Source organism: Perkinsus marinus, assembly GCF_000006405.1.
Source record: "Perkinsus marinus ATCC 50983 genomic scaffold scf_1104296927884, whole genome shotgun sequence".
Lineage (NCBI taxonomy): Eukaryota > Perkinsozoa > Perkinsida > Perkinsidae > Perkinsus > Perkinsus marinus.
In genome coordinates, this window is record NW_003217015.1 from 188,202 (window position 1) to 202,906 (window position 14,705).

At 50.4% G+C, this 14,705-nt stretch overlaps 2 protein-coding genes across 2 annotated transcripts in view; both read left to right on the plus strand.

The window, feature by feature from the left end:
* Positions 1-1,535: 1,535 nt before the first annotated feature.
* Pmar_PMAR010088 (hypothetical protein) lies at positions 1,536-9,507 on the plus strand (the record flags this gene model as incomplete). The annotated part of the gene is made up of 23 exons (XM_002788511.1): positions 1,536-1,613; positions 1,654-1,771; positions 1,842-2,002; positions 2,272-2,403; positions 2,473-2,673; positions 2,720-3,208; positions 3,332-3,540; positions 3,579-3,723; positions 3,770-3,878; positions 3,919-5,743; positions 6,285-6,438; positions 6,483-6,552; positions 6,603-6,790; positions 7,418-7,515; positions 7,558-7,675; positions 7,862-7,999; positions 8,240-8,379; positions 8,432-8,558; positions 8,606-8,728; positions 8,771-8,881; positions 8,929-9,087; positions 9,140-9,250; positions 9,403-9,507. 23 exons carry the CDS (start codon positions 1,536-1,538, stop codon positions 9,505-9,507), a joined length of 5,109 nt encoding a protein of 1,702 aa, XP_002788557.1.
* Positions 9,508-10,294: 787 nt separating this feature from the next.
* The window catches only part of Pmar_PMAR010089 (COPI protein, putative), a gene marked incomplete at both ends in the record, with an annotated part of 4,598 nt that continues 187 nt past the window's right edge, over positions 10,295-14,705 (plus strand). The window contains 28 exons of the mRNA XM_002788512.1: positions 10,295-10,387; positions 10,438-10,530; positions 10,585-10,686; positions 10,742-10,879; positions 10,926-11,012; positions 11,059-11,159; positions 11,205-11,274; positions 11,325-11,434; positions 11,485-11,582; positions 11,630-11,758; positions 11,805-11,950; positions 12,001-12,175; positions 12,227-12,381; positions 12,435-12,533; positions 12,579-12,703; positions 12,750-12,830; positions 12,876-12,952; positions 13,004-13,100; positions 13,155-13,211; positions 13,245-13,296; positions 13,433-13,559; positions 13,613-13,724; positions 13,772-13,853; positions 13,953-14,044; positions 14,094-14,222; positions 14,290-14,392; positions 14,454-14,510; positions 14,557-14,604. Of these exons, the coding sequence (XP_002788558.1) occupies positions 10,295-10,387; positions 10,438-10,530; positions 10,585-10,686; positions 10,742-10,879; positions 10,926-11,012; positions 11,059-11,159; positions 11,205-11,274; positions 11,325-11,434; positions 11,485-11,582; positions 11,630-11,758; positions 11,805-11,950; positions 12,001-12,175; positions 12,227-12,381; positions 12,435-12,533; positions 12,579-12,703; positions 12,750-12,830; positions 12,876-12,952; positions 13,004-13,100; positions 13,155-13,211; positions 13,245-13,296; positions 13,433-13,559; positions 13,613-13,724; positions 13,772-13,853; positions 13,953-14,044; positions 14,094-14,222; positions 14,290-14,392; positions 14,454-14,510; positions 14,557-14,604 (2,835 nt within the window). The remainder of the gene's footprint in view (positions 10,388-10,437; positions 10,531-10,584; positions 10,687-10,741; positions 10,880-10,925; positions 11,013-11,058; positions 11,160-11,204; positions 11,275-11,324; positions 11,435-11,484; positions 11,583-11,629; positions 11,759-11,804; positions 11,951-12,000; positions 12,176-12,226; positions 12,382-12,434; positions 12,534-12,578; positions 12,704-12,749; positions 12,831-12,875; positions 12,953-13,003; positions 13,101-13,154; positions 13,212-13,244; positions 13,297-13,432; positions 13,560-13,612; positions 13,725-13,771; positions 13,854-13,952; positions 14,045-14,093; positions 14,223-14,289; positions 14,393-14,453; positions 14,511-14,556; positions 14,605-14,705) is intronic.

Below are 14,705 nucleotides of genomic sequence, written 5' to 3' on the forward strand. Positions count from 1 at the left end.
CGTGTTTATACGTCTCCTTGCAGAGTGCTCTAGAGGGCACTCCATTGTCGCCGATAGTGCTATTATTACTGCGTGTGTGGTTGTGAATTCTTTCCGTTTGCAGATCTGCCTACCTTGGATTCAACTAGGGTAAAGTTCATATTGCTGTCGATCGCATGGACCATCCCTCCACTGTGTGAGAACGTTGGACGCGATGCTATTGACAACAGTCTCGTGGCGCGACACGGTCGTTACTAACATTAAAACTGTCTGGTCGACTCCCTGTCGATCACGTGGACCATCTCCCTCGTCACTTTCCACTGTGGTAGCAAAGTAGACTTGTGAATAGTGAAGCTGTGTGAGAACGTTGGACGCGATGTGATAATTTCGTGGCGCGGTGACGGTAGGTATCAGACTGTATTCTTAGCAAGGAGGGATGTCGAGAAGGCTATGTCGAAGTTGTTGCGTCATAAGTCATCATCATCAATGCCCTGTTTTGATTAATCATCACCACCCCGATGTTGAGTTGGTTATAAAACTCATTATTCCCTACCACAAATTCTACCATGTAGAGCAACTCACAGTAGGCGTTTGAGCAGCTGTAATAGACATGGTGTTCCTCATAGGCTGTAGTCTCCTGTGGGCTACGCTGGCTTTTGCTCAAACCACTACTACCACGTTATCACCATCGGGGCTCTACTTTACCACGGATCCATTCGCTACATGTGCTTTTCATGATACTGATGGGTTAGGCAGACAGGCGTCAATGAGTCAATCACTGCCGCAGGTTGGGCCCTGTGCGGTTTACCTTCACGACCAGCGACTACCCGGACTATGTTGATAACAGTGTTGCGGCTGCTATGCAGGTCAGAGATCACCGTTAGGAAGCTCTCCTGCTTGAGCTGAATAGATACGCCTTGTTCTCGACTATGCTACGTTCGTGGAGGCATCGGACTGTGCGAGTGTTATCGATGCTACCTCGGGATTTCCTGGTCTGTCTAGTTGCTATTTCTCAACGAGAGGTGGGCAGTTCTCGGGTGATGGGAATTTTCCAACCCTGTGGCGGAAATTACATCCCGTGTCGCAAGCCACACCCATTAGAAATCTACAGGGATCGAGCGGCTCAACTTGAGTCGGTGGAGTTGGGATGATACCCTGCTAGTTATACCTTTTGTAGAGGATGGTGGCCGAAAGCGTTTATAGGCAAGATTCCAAGCCTTGTTATATAGATGATTATTTCGGCTTGATAGAGAGGACGTAATAGCATCCGTCCTTCAGAGATGAGGATAGAGTTACAACAGCGCCTGAAGGCGGCTACTCGATATAGTTTTACGTTGCTCATGATGATGCCAAGTGTAGAACTACCAGACAGTGGAGGTGACACCATCGTATCACCTCGAACCACCTTGAGGCGTATCTTGTTAGGGAATTCCAACTCATTCAGCCTCGTTATCGAATACTACCAACTACGCGTGATTGAGCAGACCAAAGCCCCATTGTGAGCCGCTGCTATTGCCTTGGTCGCTCTCCGTGAGGCGCTCAGGACTTTGACGAGGATGGTCAAGTTGAACGCCGACACCTATGGCGCCTCCAACACCAACGGTTGGGTCACTGAGTTCACTCTACGTTCGCAGGTTAGACAAAATCAATAGGGGCTTCTAATGGTGGCCTTAGGAGTCCTATCAGCCGGGGGCCGTACAGCTCATGACGTTCGCCATGAAAACCGTTGGTACCATGGACAGCGGCTATAGTATTGATATCATAGCTCATCCTACGGACAAGTGGAGGCTTGGTGAGAAAGGCACTTCTCGACAGCCCCGCCTGCTCAATCTTATCGTCGTTGCCATCTTGGTTGCTGTAAGGTTACCCAGGCGCGGCTTGCGATGGTTACTCCAACAAGAGTTTCATCCCTGGCAGTAGCTGTACACTGAGAGCTTACCCGGGTTCTGATGGGACTCAGGCCAACGGGTTTAGAATAGCTATCGGCTCTTCAACAGTCCAGGACTATTCAAGCGATTTTCAAGTAGCACTCATTGAAAGCATGCTCGGAAATTGACATGACCAATCGTGGGGTCGAGTCAGATTCGATTGCCCAACCCGGCGGCAGCGGTGAATATGGTGTGGGTGGCCATGAGTCTTCGAGACTCTAACCAAGATGTTGACCTCTATCCACACACTGTACTGTTAGATAGCCCAGTCCATGTTGTTGGTGAACCTGAGGGGGAGATGGTCGCTTGGCAGTTTCAAGTACTTGGTAGCTGCGCTGTTGGCTGGGAGATGATGCCGCCTCAGGCGGCTGGTGCTCGGCAATGGGTAACGATGCAGTTCAGTCCAGGCAACACGTTACAGCCATTGCGGCCTTTATCAGGAGGTACAGTGACGCATGCTGGAAGTATTGTTATAGAACCTCCACAAGGCTTCAAGGTCAGTCTGGCGACCTAGATCCCCGGTTCGATCCCTGGTCATGGTGTTTTTGCTGTATCTGATCGTCAGATTGTCGACAGTGAAGCACCCCAGTCTGTGGACGGCGAGGATGCCTTGGTAGGGTTGTGGGACATGAACGTGGCCGATAACACGTGGGAACTGAGGATAGTCCAGACGACCGCCTTCAAGGACACGCAGTTCACTGTGAAGCTGATGGTGGAAAACCCCTCTGAAGCAACCAATGCGCAGAGCTGGACAATCACAGTGAAGGTCGGTGGGGTCGGCCCTTGGCAGTTTTCCATCGACAGCTATTTAGGATGCTAATGAGCCATTCCAGAACATCATAGCGGCCACTAGAGATGTTCGAGGATTCCCTGTCTATTCTCAAATGCTTGCTGCCACTCTGGCCCACGCCAATCAGATCAGCAATGCTTCCAATCTTATACGATTCACGCTAACTGCTAAGCAGGATCTTGGTCATGGTGGCGATGGGAAAATGGTCATCATTGCTCCTCAAGGCTTCACCGTCCAGAAAAGATGCCCGAGATTTGAAGCTGTGCACATGCCTGATGTCGTGTGCAAGGGTGATGAAGCAAGGCAACTGACGCTTACCTTCCCTCAACCAGCCAGTGTCCTTGCTGGGAGCACTATGGTTTTCGATGTGGAGTTTGGGAATCCTCCATCAACACCACCCACGTTGGAGAATTTTTGGTATGCCTATACAGTACGACCAGATGGTATTGGTGCTGATGTCGCCAAAATTGAGGGTTTCGAGCTATACCCCAGAGAGTTCACTTCCTTCGTGGTGCTCCCAACAAGCCGCTATTCAGGCAACAGGGAGATAGTCATACGTTTTTCTCCGGCAGAATTTGTACCATACGATGATTACATCAGGGTGAGGGCTCCGGAAGGTCTCAACTGGTAGCAGGCAATCTCGACCTGCAAGAGCACTTTCATCCTGAGGTACACTGGTGACGGCACTGGAGGGGCGGCGGGCATCGCTGTTGCCTTGGCCTTCTCCACGGCGGCTGCTGTTACTGGCGCTGTTGACATGTCCACTTCCGAACCCATCGTGGAGGGTGTGACGCCCAACAGCCTTTCTTTTCGCCTGTCGGACGATCTTCAGGCGGGATTCGAGTAGGTTAGAGGCCGCTAGTGTGCCCATCGCAATGTAGATACGGCTTCAAGGCGGTAGTTACTATACCAGCCGAGTCCCCAGCATCAAATACGTGGTGGCTTGAGCACTATAGACTCACAGGCGATGTTGATGAGCCCTACCAAAATGTCGCTAGTAAAGGCACCTCGGGCTTTCGCACGCAGGTCAGTCCGCTCCGCGTGGGGTGTGGTTGCAACCTGCAACTTGCAGGTCCTCGTGGACGTGTCCATCACAGCATACAACCCCGTGGAGGAAGCTTGGGACAATCCGACCACTATCGTCTTCGAACCCACCGCCGATGTCCTCACTATGCAGTCCAGTATGAATTTCGATGCTGACTAGATGATGCTACTTCTCAGGCCAGAGGGCGGAGTTGCTGGTCCAAGCCCCCGTTGGGTTCACATTCCTATGCCCTTTGAAGGAGGCTGACATCGATCAGACTGATACCGTGACGCAGCAACTTCCTAGCGAGAAAGAATGCTCTGTGATTCACTCAGTGGAGGACGAGAAGAATAAGCTTCACGTGTGGGTCAGGCGACGTCACTGCTCCTTCGTAGTAGCTACCGTTACTGGCAGATACTTTGATGATCCCGACCAAGGACTGAAGGCAGGCACCAGGTACTCCTTCGTGGTTGATATGATCAACCCTGCCTTTGCCAACTCAATCAGCAACTACTTTACTCTATCCACCAGAGTCGGTGGGGAGGTTGTCGAAGAGAAGACGGTCTCAGGCTTCCGTCTTACCAAGCGTATGTCCGAGACGCGCTATATATCCCTGCCAGCTACAGAGGACCGTCGGGCTGGTTTTGCTGATAACGTTGTCACATTCGTCATGGGTTTGCCGATCGACGCTCCTGTTGGTGGACTGTTGGTCTTGGTCGCTCCAAAAGGGTTCAGTCTGATCCGCAACGTGGACACACGAAGTTGTGAAATAGTGGGAACCACTAGTATGGGAACACGTTATGGTGACTTCCCTGATCTTGAGGAACTTTCGTGCGTGTGTCCAGTGAACGACTTCACTGCTGAGGTCACCCTCCCGAGGACCCTTGTTGCAGGCGACTACGCTATTGAAGCGAGGGTGTCGAACCCGTTGGTCACACCAGCGCACAACTACTGGAACATTCTGATTAAAGACGACGGTAACCCTCGAGTGACGATGATCAGCGAGAACTGGATTGCTGGTTTGAAGATCCAGGAAATTCTCAACACGAATATCGTTGCGTACAACCCGGCAAACTCCATAGTAGGGGAGGCATCACCCAACCTGATCAGTATCAAGTTCACTACCACTTCGCTGTTGCCGAGCTCTACATCTGATTTCAATGGTGGTGTTATAACAGTCACTGCGCCGCAGGGCTTCCATTTTCCTGCCGTATGCCGCTATTTCTCTACTGACTCGGTGGGAAATGCTGATGCTGGTGTGTTACCATCTGGTACGAGCTGTCGTGGTGACGGCCTTCGAACTGTCACACTAAAGACGCCCATGGGCTCGTTTCTGGAGCCCGGAACCTACGGCTTTAGAGTACTCATTGAGAATCCATCGACCCCTTTTGAAGATTTTACGGTAGAGGATAAAAAGTGGGAAATGAAAACTCTGTTGAGTAATGGCACTATGGTTGATTACAACGGCGCAATGTACGGTTTCCCGATCCGTCATCGAGCCCGGTACTTCTCTGTTGAAGGCTTGAGTCCTGTTGGTCTGTACCGTACTGTTGTGAAGATATCCTTTTCATTGTACGAGGCTCTGCCACCTCAAGCTAACATAACTATTACCACTCCGGAAGCTCTGATAGTCGATGCTGTTGGCCAACCGTGTGTTTATCCAACACCACAGCAAATCGAGGAGGCCTCGTCCGGCACCGATTTGAGCACCCTATTGAACGTCCTGGACTTGAGGGCTGAATTTGCCCGGACTAGTCTACTGGACACAACTCAACTGCCGAGTCACATCTCCTGTACCGTCACTTCGAATAATGTGATAGTGTTGAAGAACGAAGACGAGGAGCGCACTGGAAGGTCTTTGCTGGGCGGAACGACCTATGAGCAAATAGTGACAAATGTGGTGAACCCCCAATCCACCCCAGAAGTGAACCTATGGCGTATCGAGGCGTATACGCTACATGAGAGTGCTCCAGAGACATGGGCTGCAACGGGTTACACTATACTGCCAGAATTGGAAGGAACGTCGGTCGCGAGTTCGAACCCTGCACATGGTCTTTTTACCACCTTCACTTTCTCACTTACCCCGATAACTCGTGTAGGAACGGTGGTTTTACTGCTAACCTTGAACAGTCTGCTCGGCAGATACCCGAATCGGGATCGATATTGATACATGCCCCTGTGACGAGCTACTACTTCGGCCCTAGGATAGTAGATCCTACAACGGAAACCGATTTCCCCAGTGCCATACCACCACCAGCTGGGTATGCAGTTCCTCGACCACGCCCTGACCAGGAGATCGACTGCTCGGTACGGAGAAGTGTCCAATTTCCTAGTCGATTCGAATCAGTGCATAGCTGACTATGCATATGATCATCAATAGTCACGCTCGTTGCACTTAGATAACAGCACCACGCGACACTGATGGGCAGTGGAGTTGTCCGTTTACGTTCACACCCTGTCTCCAAGTTGAGACCATCACACAGCAAGTACCTCAGACATCGTATGCCTCGGACCTCATAGCGTAGGCGGAGTAAAAGAAGTTCACACGAAGGCTGTCCCATAGTTACCAGCGCGCATGTGACGAACTCGAAAATCTCTGCAGTAACGCCAACTTCCACACTCCACCCGTCGAGCGTGGCAACGATAAAGTCCTATATTGCGTATCCAGCGGTGGCATGCTGGAGGTTACGCTAGGTGCTACGACAGTTCTGGAGAAGGTATATAGTCACCTATCTCCCGTGGTTGTCCATCATGCGGTTAGGGTACCCCACTTACGTTTTCCGTGACGGGGTATAACGCGGATCTGCCCATCTCTGTGGACGACCATGCAGGTAAGTGCACAGGTTGGCTCACAAGGCCTCGAGGCATCTCTCGTGCTCAGCCCAGTTGAGCAACTTGTGGAGTTTCATTACCCACGATTCGGATTCCGCGAAGACTCCTCTCGATAGGAAGATTACTACCGGTTTCCACCAACTCGGTATTATCTACGTTCATCTGATTTCACCGGAGCAAACAAAAGTCAGCGTTGCTGAAAACCGCGTCGAGATTCGTTTGAGGCTCTCCACGCAAGTGAGAATCCTGTCTCCCTGCCTCGTCAACTAGGGGTAGGTGGATCCTCCCTGTCGACTGGTCATTACTTTCCCGCCGGAGTTCGCCCCGGATGGAGCTACACCTAGCGAGGTATCGACCGGTGGGGGCTTCCCGAGTACGGTGGAATGGAGGTACGCAGAAGAACAAAGTGATTCCATCAGTAGCGAGCTTAGGCTCAGCGACAACCAACTATTGATAGACAGTCAGGACGAGCCTCTAAGGAGAGAGGTCGAGTTGGTATTGACAATGACAATGTCGAATCCATCTATTTCGCCACCCGATGATCTCAACATTTGGCGATTCGAGACGATGTCATTGGACTCGTCAAGCTTGTAAAAAGCGCATCTTAGAAGGCTCCTTTTTAGCTGCGGAATAGGTATAATAAGTCAGATGTGAATTATGATGTGCCTGGGTTCAAAATACACGGTTCATTCCGTCGTGCCGAGGTCGCGTCCCGTGTGAACTCCCCTGGAGTTGAGAACGCAATCGGAATTTCCTTCATATTGGACTCTGATCTGCCGCGCGATGCTGTAAGTCACTGAATTACCCCAGCGCTTGACTGAGGCTGCTCTGACGGATTGGTTTGTTCAAGGATGCCAGTCTCAGGCACGTCCAACTTCGTATTTGAGAATATGGTTCCCACCAGGATTCGAACCTGTGGACGATGGCTGTGCTGTCCGCAGCTTCGACTTGGATTATCACAGGTGCCGAGTCGATGCTATTGTTGTTAGAACTGATCTTCTTAGGTACGTAGGGGCAGACCTTCCTTTCGATCCTAGTAGGACTTTTGTGGGGCTCCCGGTGGGGACCATTTGTGAATCGACGATCGACTTGCGGACAGGTCTCATGTTGATTGATTTGACGGTGAGTCGCCGAGCCTCTTGAGCCCACCATGGTACGTCAAGAGGCGTTGTAAAGTGTGGAAGTTCGCATTCGGTTGAGATTTGGAGGACCGCGTATCAGCATTGGTGTTATTCTCTGACGCTCGGGATCGATGAACCTAGTGGTCGAATAAGATGTTGTAACCGGCGCGAGTGTTCTCTTGTGAAGATGGCTGAAAAGATGGACCCCGGCCTGAATTACGCTTTCCAAGTGGGCGCGATGAATCCCCCAACCCTTCCTCCAGACGGTCAGAATATTTTCCGATTTGAGACGCACACGAGAGGAGTCATGCTACACCTAGAGGAAGTGGGGATCTTTGGTTGACTCGCGGTCCTGGTGCGTTGTCTAGGAAGTTCCAGGCTTCGACCTGGCACTACTAGACACCGCCATAATAGAACCCGAGACGACCAGTCAGGGAGATGACCTAAACCTCATCCATTTCACTATAAAAAGCACGAAGGTTCTCTCGGGAAACACGACCGTGATGATAGAGGCACCGAGAGTAATCACAGCAACAGCAGCGACGGTCACAGTGGAGCTGCGTAGGGCTTCATATTCTCATGCGAATCGGCATCCTATGTCAACTTGAGCTCTGCGACCAACTGTTCGGCCAACCTACACGAGGCTGAGTTTAAATTCGATACTCTCGAGGAGAAGGCACCAGAGGAAGAATTCAAAATCAAAGCGTAGACCCGTCATCGTCGTCGAGCTGTAATGGTGTTGCTGCTATCATGATAGATATGTCCAGAACCCGCGATTCACTCCACAACCCAATACATGGGCCTTCCGTATTCGATCTCCATCGGGACTTGTTATCGACATACGCCTCGGTGTGCCTGGCTTTGACATCACAGGCCTGGTCGAGGTACCTTCAATGACGGTTTGATCTAATGACCCTTAGACGGCTTTTAGGTGACTATAGTACCGGAGTTTACGTACAAGAGACATCGGAATAACATAGCCGTCTACTTTCTCCCTTCTACTATTATGAACCGTGCTGATGTCGGCAATGAAGTTGTCCTCGCTGCACCATGGGTAGCTTGGGTGTATCTTTCAGATGGACATGGTTCATCTCAGGGATTTGCTTTTCCTAGCAATTGCTCTCATTTCGACATGAAACCTGAGGCCAGTGCTATTGCGGGATATGAGATCCCGGACGACTACGTCTTTCCTCCTGTTGGAACTACGGTGGGACTCTCATCGTTTGGCAGAGAGTCCAACCGTGTTCTGTTTAGTGTGGAGGTTCAGACAACGTGCTCACAGTGCGGTTCCCACAGGGGGCTGGTCTGCAACGGTATCGATATATTATGCGAGTTGACGTCATGAATGCTATGTCCAACGTCAACCCCTCTATTACTAACAGCAGTCCGCCTTTCTGGTCCTTTACGACTCGAGTAAGGCTTACATTGTATCTGCTACTGTGTTACTCTGACTAGTACCACGCAGGTGAACAACGAAGATGTGATGCGCAACGTGGACTCGAATATGAAAGTTCAGGGCTTCTGGGTTACGGATCTGATCATCCCCCAGATGGGAGGGGCCGGCGACGGCCCTTCAGTATTAATTGTTATGTTACCCCTCTCGTTATTAATCTCTGTAATCATGTGACATGCCGGTAACTAAAATGATGTTTCCACTATCAACATTGTATGGGTTGATGGACAATCAAAGGAGTTGTTCAACTCAGTAGTATCCATGCCCAGTCTTAGGTTCATATCGCCTCGAAAATGTGCAATATGTCGATTCTGTGTCTTTCCCAAGGAGCACGCGTCCCGACTCGAGGCCTTTTCATCTTGCCCTGTGTCCCATCGTGAAATGGAGGTTAGCGCCCGTTTCCATTCGTACGAACGACCGGAACCCCATGGGTATTTATCCCCCAATGCCTACACCGTTGCCGACACGGTGCCCAAATCTATACTTGTGACTGGCTTTGTGCTATGGAAAGGAGAGTCTGTCTTTCCCCACGGCTTCAGCTCATCTATGGCACCCTGAAAGTTAACTTGACCTACAGTTCATATCAAACTTGACAATGATCAAATTGCGCCGATGTAGAAAGTGCGCGAAAACATCACATGTGGGTTATTTCGTCCGAATTAATCGTCGAACCCGGTCAGACACTGCAGTAATGACAACTCAGTTGTATCTCGAAAGTTGCTTCTATAGCGCTGCCGACTTAACCTTTTGTAACTCAGCAGTGATCGGTCTAGCGGTCAATGCAATGGATCTTAGATCATATGGGAATCATCACGAAGAGTTATATAATATTCGACCACTTCTCGTTGGTCGAGTAGTGGATTAGATTTCTTCATCGTGCCGTCACCAATCCCCCAGCGATAATAGCGTCCACAGTGCTGCTTCTCAGACCCTTTGTCCTCTCGCTTTCCGAGCCTACTTGGGCGAATGCAGTATTGTAGATAATAGTCGAATGAGGGGAAAACTCGTCCATCTGAGCTAACGCTGTTACATGGATCCGAGTCTGGCAGGTTCGGGTTCAGCGATGGACTGATTAGTTTCCTATCTGAAAAGGTGGTTGTATTGTGCAGTTTTTTCTTGCGTCTTGAGCCGGCGGTTGGCCTTTTTTATCAACAACTCGTGATCATCATGCCGCTGCGTTTGGATATTAAGAAGAAAATGAACGCTCGGTCGGACCGAGTGAAGTCAGTCGACTTCCACCCCAGTCCGGACCTTCCCTGGGTACTCTATCACTGCTACTAGTGGCCATTTATGAGGGTGCCTTGTGGTAGGTACTGAGCGCTATGTATTCTGGTAACCTTTATATATGGGACTACAAGACTCAGGCTTTGGTCAAGCAGGTTGAGGTTTCAGCGCCTTTGCCGGTGAGAGATCGGCTCGTGAAGTGCGTATGGTGTGGTATGGCTTCGTGAATGCAGGTCCGATGCGCCAAGTTTATCCCTAGGAAACAATGGATAATCGCGGGATCTGATGATATGAACCTTCGCGTTTACAATCAAAACACATTGGAGAAAATCAAGGTTCGTGCCCTCTTTTTTGACGGTGTCTGTCGTATGTAACAATACTGACCATCAGACCATCGAAGCCCATGGGGACTACATTCGATACATCGCGGTGCACTCTACTCTGCCTTATGTCATTTCCTGTTCTGATGATATGACCATCAAGCTATGGGATTGGGATAAGGACTGGGCGTGTACTGCCACTTACGAGGTGGGTCCGATCGTTGGTGTAGGTGTGAGGAACTGGTGCCCTTCAGGGACATGCTCACTATGTTATGATGGTACAGTGGAATCCTAAGGATATGAATATCTTCGCCTCGGCTAGTTTGGATCGATCTATCAAGGTAGTGTGATGGTGGAATGTTGGATGAGTTGAGGTTGTTGTGGTAGGTGTGGGGAGTAACTAGTGGTTCTACTGCACCCCACTTCTCGTTGACTGGCCATACGAGAGGAGTCAACTGTATTGAATACAGTCCTTCCAAGGATAAGCCGTAATGACGTTTTTTTCTCACAATTACGCCACCATGGAGCGTTAGGTACCTGGTGTCGGGAGGCGATGACAAGACGGTCCGTGTTTGGGACTATCAGACGAGGCAATGCCTGCAGGTCAGCCTTCATGATCAGCAGTCGCTGTGGTTATCAGTGATCATTGTTAGGTCCTTAGCGGCCATACTGCCAACATTTCCTCGGTCCTCTTCCATCCGACTCTGCCTGTTATCCTGTCAGGCAGCGAGGATGGCACTTGCAGGATCTGGCATGCCACGACGTAGGTCTATGATGGTGTTGGGGATGTGGCCCGGAGGTGGTGGTCGTCAGTTACCGCTTGGAGACGACATTGAACTACCTCCTGGAAAGACTATGGAGCGTTGCGTGCCTTCCTGGTACGAACGATGTTGCCTTGGGCTTCGATGAAGGTGAGATTGTGGTTGTTGATGGTTGTTTCGAGGGGTGGTTGGTGTAGGAACGATGGTCATCCAGCTGGGGTCGGAGGAGCCTGTTGTGTCTATGCATGCTGGTGGGAAGATCGTCTGGGCTAGAGGGAATGAGATACATACTGCTAACCTGAGGCAGGTGGATGACCACGTCCTTGGTACTAGGCAGGGTTATGTCAGCTTGTGTGGTATGGCTCTTCCTAGATACGTTGGGTGATGGGGAGATGGTGCCTCTGTCAGTGAAGGACATGGGATCGACTGAGATATTCCCACAGACCATATCTCATCATCCTAATGGGAGGTTGTTCGCTGTATGCGGTGATGATGAATGGATAGTCTTCACTGCACAGGTAGGGTTCAGTTGGAGTACTCTTCCCGTTTTCGAATGGTTTCTGTTCAGGCTCTGCGAAACAAGGCGTTTGGTAGCGGGTGCGAATTCGTGTGGTCGGCCAGTGGAGCGGCATCGGGCACGTATTATGCCACGAGGGAAGCTTCTGGTAGGATTACCATCTATAAGGATTTTGTGGAGGAGACGTCTTTCAAGCCACCATTCCCTGTTGATGAGATTTTTGGAGGTAATGTGGAGATCCCGGGTTCGATCCCGGCGGATGTTGTTTTTACGACAGGTTATTTGCTGTGTGTGAAGACCTCTGACTTTATCTGCTTCTACGAGTGGAGTAGCAGTAGACTGATCAGAAGGATCGACGTTGTCCCTACTGCTGTCATCTGGAGTGACTCTGGTGACTTTGTGGTTTTGGCCACTGAGGATGATGGTGCTTTCGTAACGACAAACATGCATAGTATATCGGCTGGGTGTAACGTCAGTGGGCTTAGGTACTACACTATGATAAGGACTCAGTGGTAGCGGCGATAGCAGGAGGAGCGAACATTGATGAGGAGGGTCTGGAAATAGCCTTTGAGCCCACTTATGAGGTCAGGAATAGCTACCGAGTGCTACTGATAGTGTATTTATGTTAGTTGCCAAATGAGAAGGTCATGTCTGGTACGTGGTGTGGCAATGACTCCTTCGTCTACATCTCATCGAACCAGAAGTTGTGCTGCCTTGTGGCAGGTCAGACTGAGGTCATTGCTCACACTGATAGGTTGGTACAGTCGTTGGAGAGAAGCACACAGTGTAGTGACTGTCAGGCCCCTGTATGTGTTGGGGTATATGCCGGAGCATGGGAAGGTGTATTGTATGGACAGGGACTACAACGTCATTTCGTTCGGGTAGGTGGTGTCATACCACTCCTTCGTTGAATCGTCGGTTTTCAGGTTGAGCCTGGCGTTGATCCAATATGAAAGTGCCGTAGTAAGGCAAGACTTTGGTGCTGCCGAGCAGTGTTTCGCAGGTGGGTCTGTTCATGCTCTTGTTTTCTCTAGCTGGGATGTGTTTCTTTCAGCCATCCCGAAGGCTCTACACAACAAGGTGGCTCGTTTCCTCGAGGGCCAGGGGCATGTCAGAGAGGCCCTTGAGATCACTACCGATAAGGATCATAAGTGAGCGCTGACTGGTGTTGTGTCTAGAATGTAAGATGAGGAATATGTTGTTAGGTTGGACCTGGCCTTGAATCTCGGTGACTTACAGATGGCTGGAGAGATTGTGGGGGAGTTGACGGCTCAGTTGCCACCAGGCGCTGATAGAACAGTCAATTACTCTAAGTGGAAGCAAGTTGGTGATCAGGCTCTAAAGCAGGTAATGTTGCCCACCTGGAGGCATTGTTATTATCCTTACCACTCCTCTTTGAAATCACGCGAACTTCATAACTAACTATAGTGCCTCCATATGAGGCCCATCAGAGTATAGTGTCCATCACTAGCTGTCTCGTCAGGGTGATATCGACTTGGCGACTACTTGTTATTCACAAGGCTGTGACGTCACCGGCCTCATGCTCATTGCCCAAGCTACTGGGGATCGGTCTCTACTGGAGAAGGTAGCTTCTATGGCTAAGGAGAAAGGTGGGTTATATTAGCGGAGCGAAGCGATACTGGATGAGTATTTTGTGTTTCAGAGATGTGGAATGTGGCGTTTTCTGCGTTTTTGCTCCTGGGTGATGCCGAGAGATGTGTGGATACGCTTGTGGACTCCAACAGGCTGCCGGAGGCTGTCTTCTTCGCTAGAACGTAGCACCGAACTTTATTGGCTCCGGGTGTATTCGGGCGTTCGTTAGATATTGCCCATCCAAGTTGGTGAATAAGGATAGCGAGCTGTTCGAGAGCTGGCGGAAGGATCTTACGAGCGTGAATGCACAGGTGGGTATAAATAGTGTAGTGGTAGGTTAGTAAGCTAGAAATGTAGAGGTCGTCAGTTCGATCCCTGGTTAGTATGTATTCATCTGCCGTTCTGTTCAGTTGGCATCCAGCCTTGCTGATCCCCGTGATGAGAGTTACCAGGATAAGCTTTTCGCGGAGATGAGCAACACACTGGCGGCTGAGAGGAAAAGGTAGTACATGGTAGCCCATGGTTGTGGTATATTATAGTGATTATGTTAGGGAGGGGTCCAAGGCAGCTATCACCGCTGTCCCGGCGGATCGTTATACAGAGGATAAGAATTTGCTGGATGTCGATGTAACGGTGGAGATGTCACAGAATGAACAAAGCCTGTATGCTAAGATGGGCTGGTAGGTATATCATTGACCTATTTTGTATCTTGTATGGGTGGACCTAAAGATTCTCCTTTTGTCTCAGGACTGGCTCTGTTGCGCCGTCGGGCCTGCTGCCTGAGACGGATAGCTCTCCTTCGGAACGAGAGGTTGTTCATGCTCCAGCGGTCGACACACATGTTCATGAGGTAAGTGTATCTTCATGATCGGAAGGTCCCTGGTTCAATCCCTGCAACGTGCATTTTTCAGTCCTCCCCGCCTGCGGCTGCCACTGCGGACTCTGAGAGTGTGTCTTCGCCAGGGACGGTGGGGGGCGTCTTTCCGAGCCACTTACCATAAATCTCTTTGTTAGGACGGCGTGCTGGTCGAGTCGGACAATCATCAGTACCAAGAATCATCGGTAGGCTATCCACCTATTCGCACCAACCTTGACTGTGGTCTGATCATTATGATACTGCCTCGGCCACTGGTCCGGATCTGTTGTAGAGGTCGGGTGCCTTG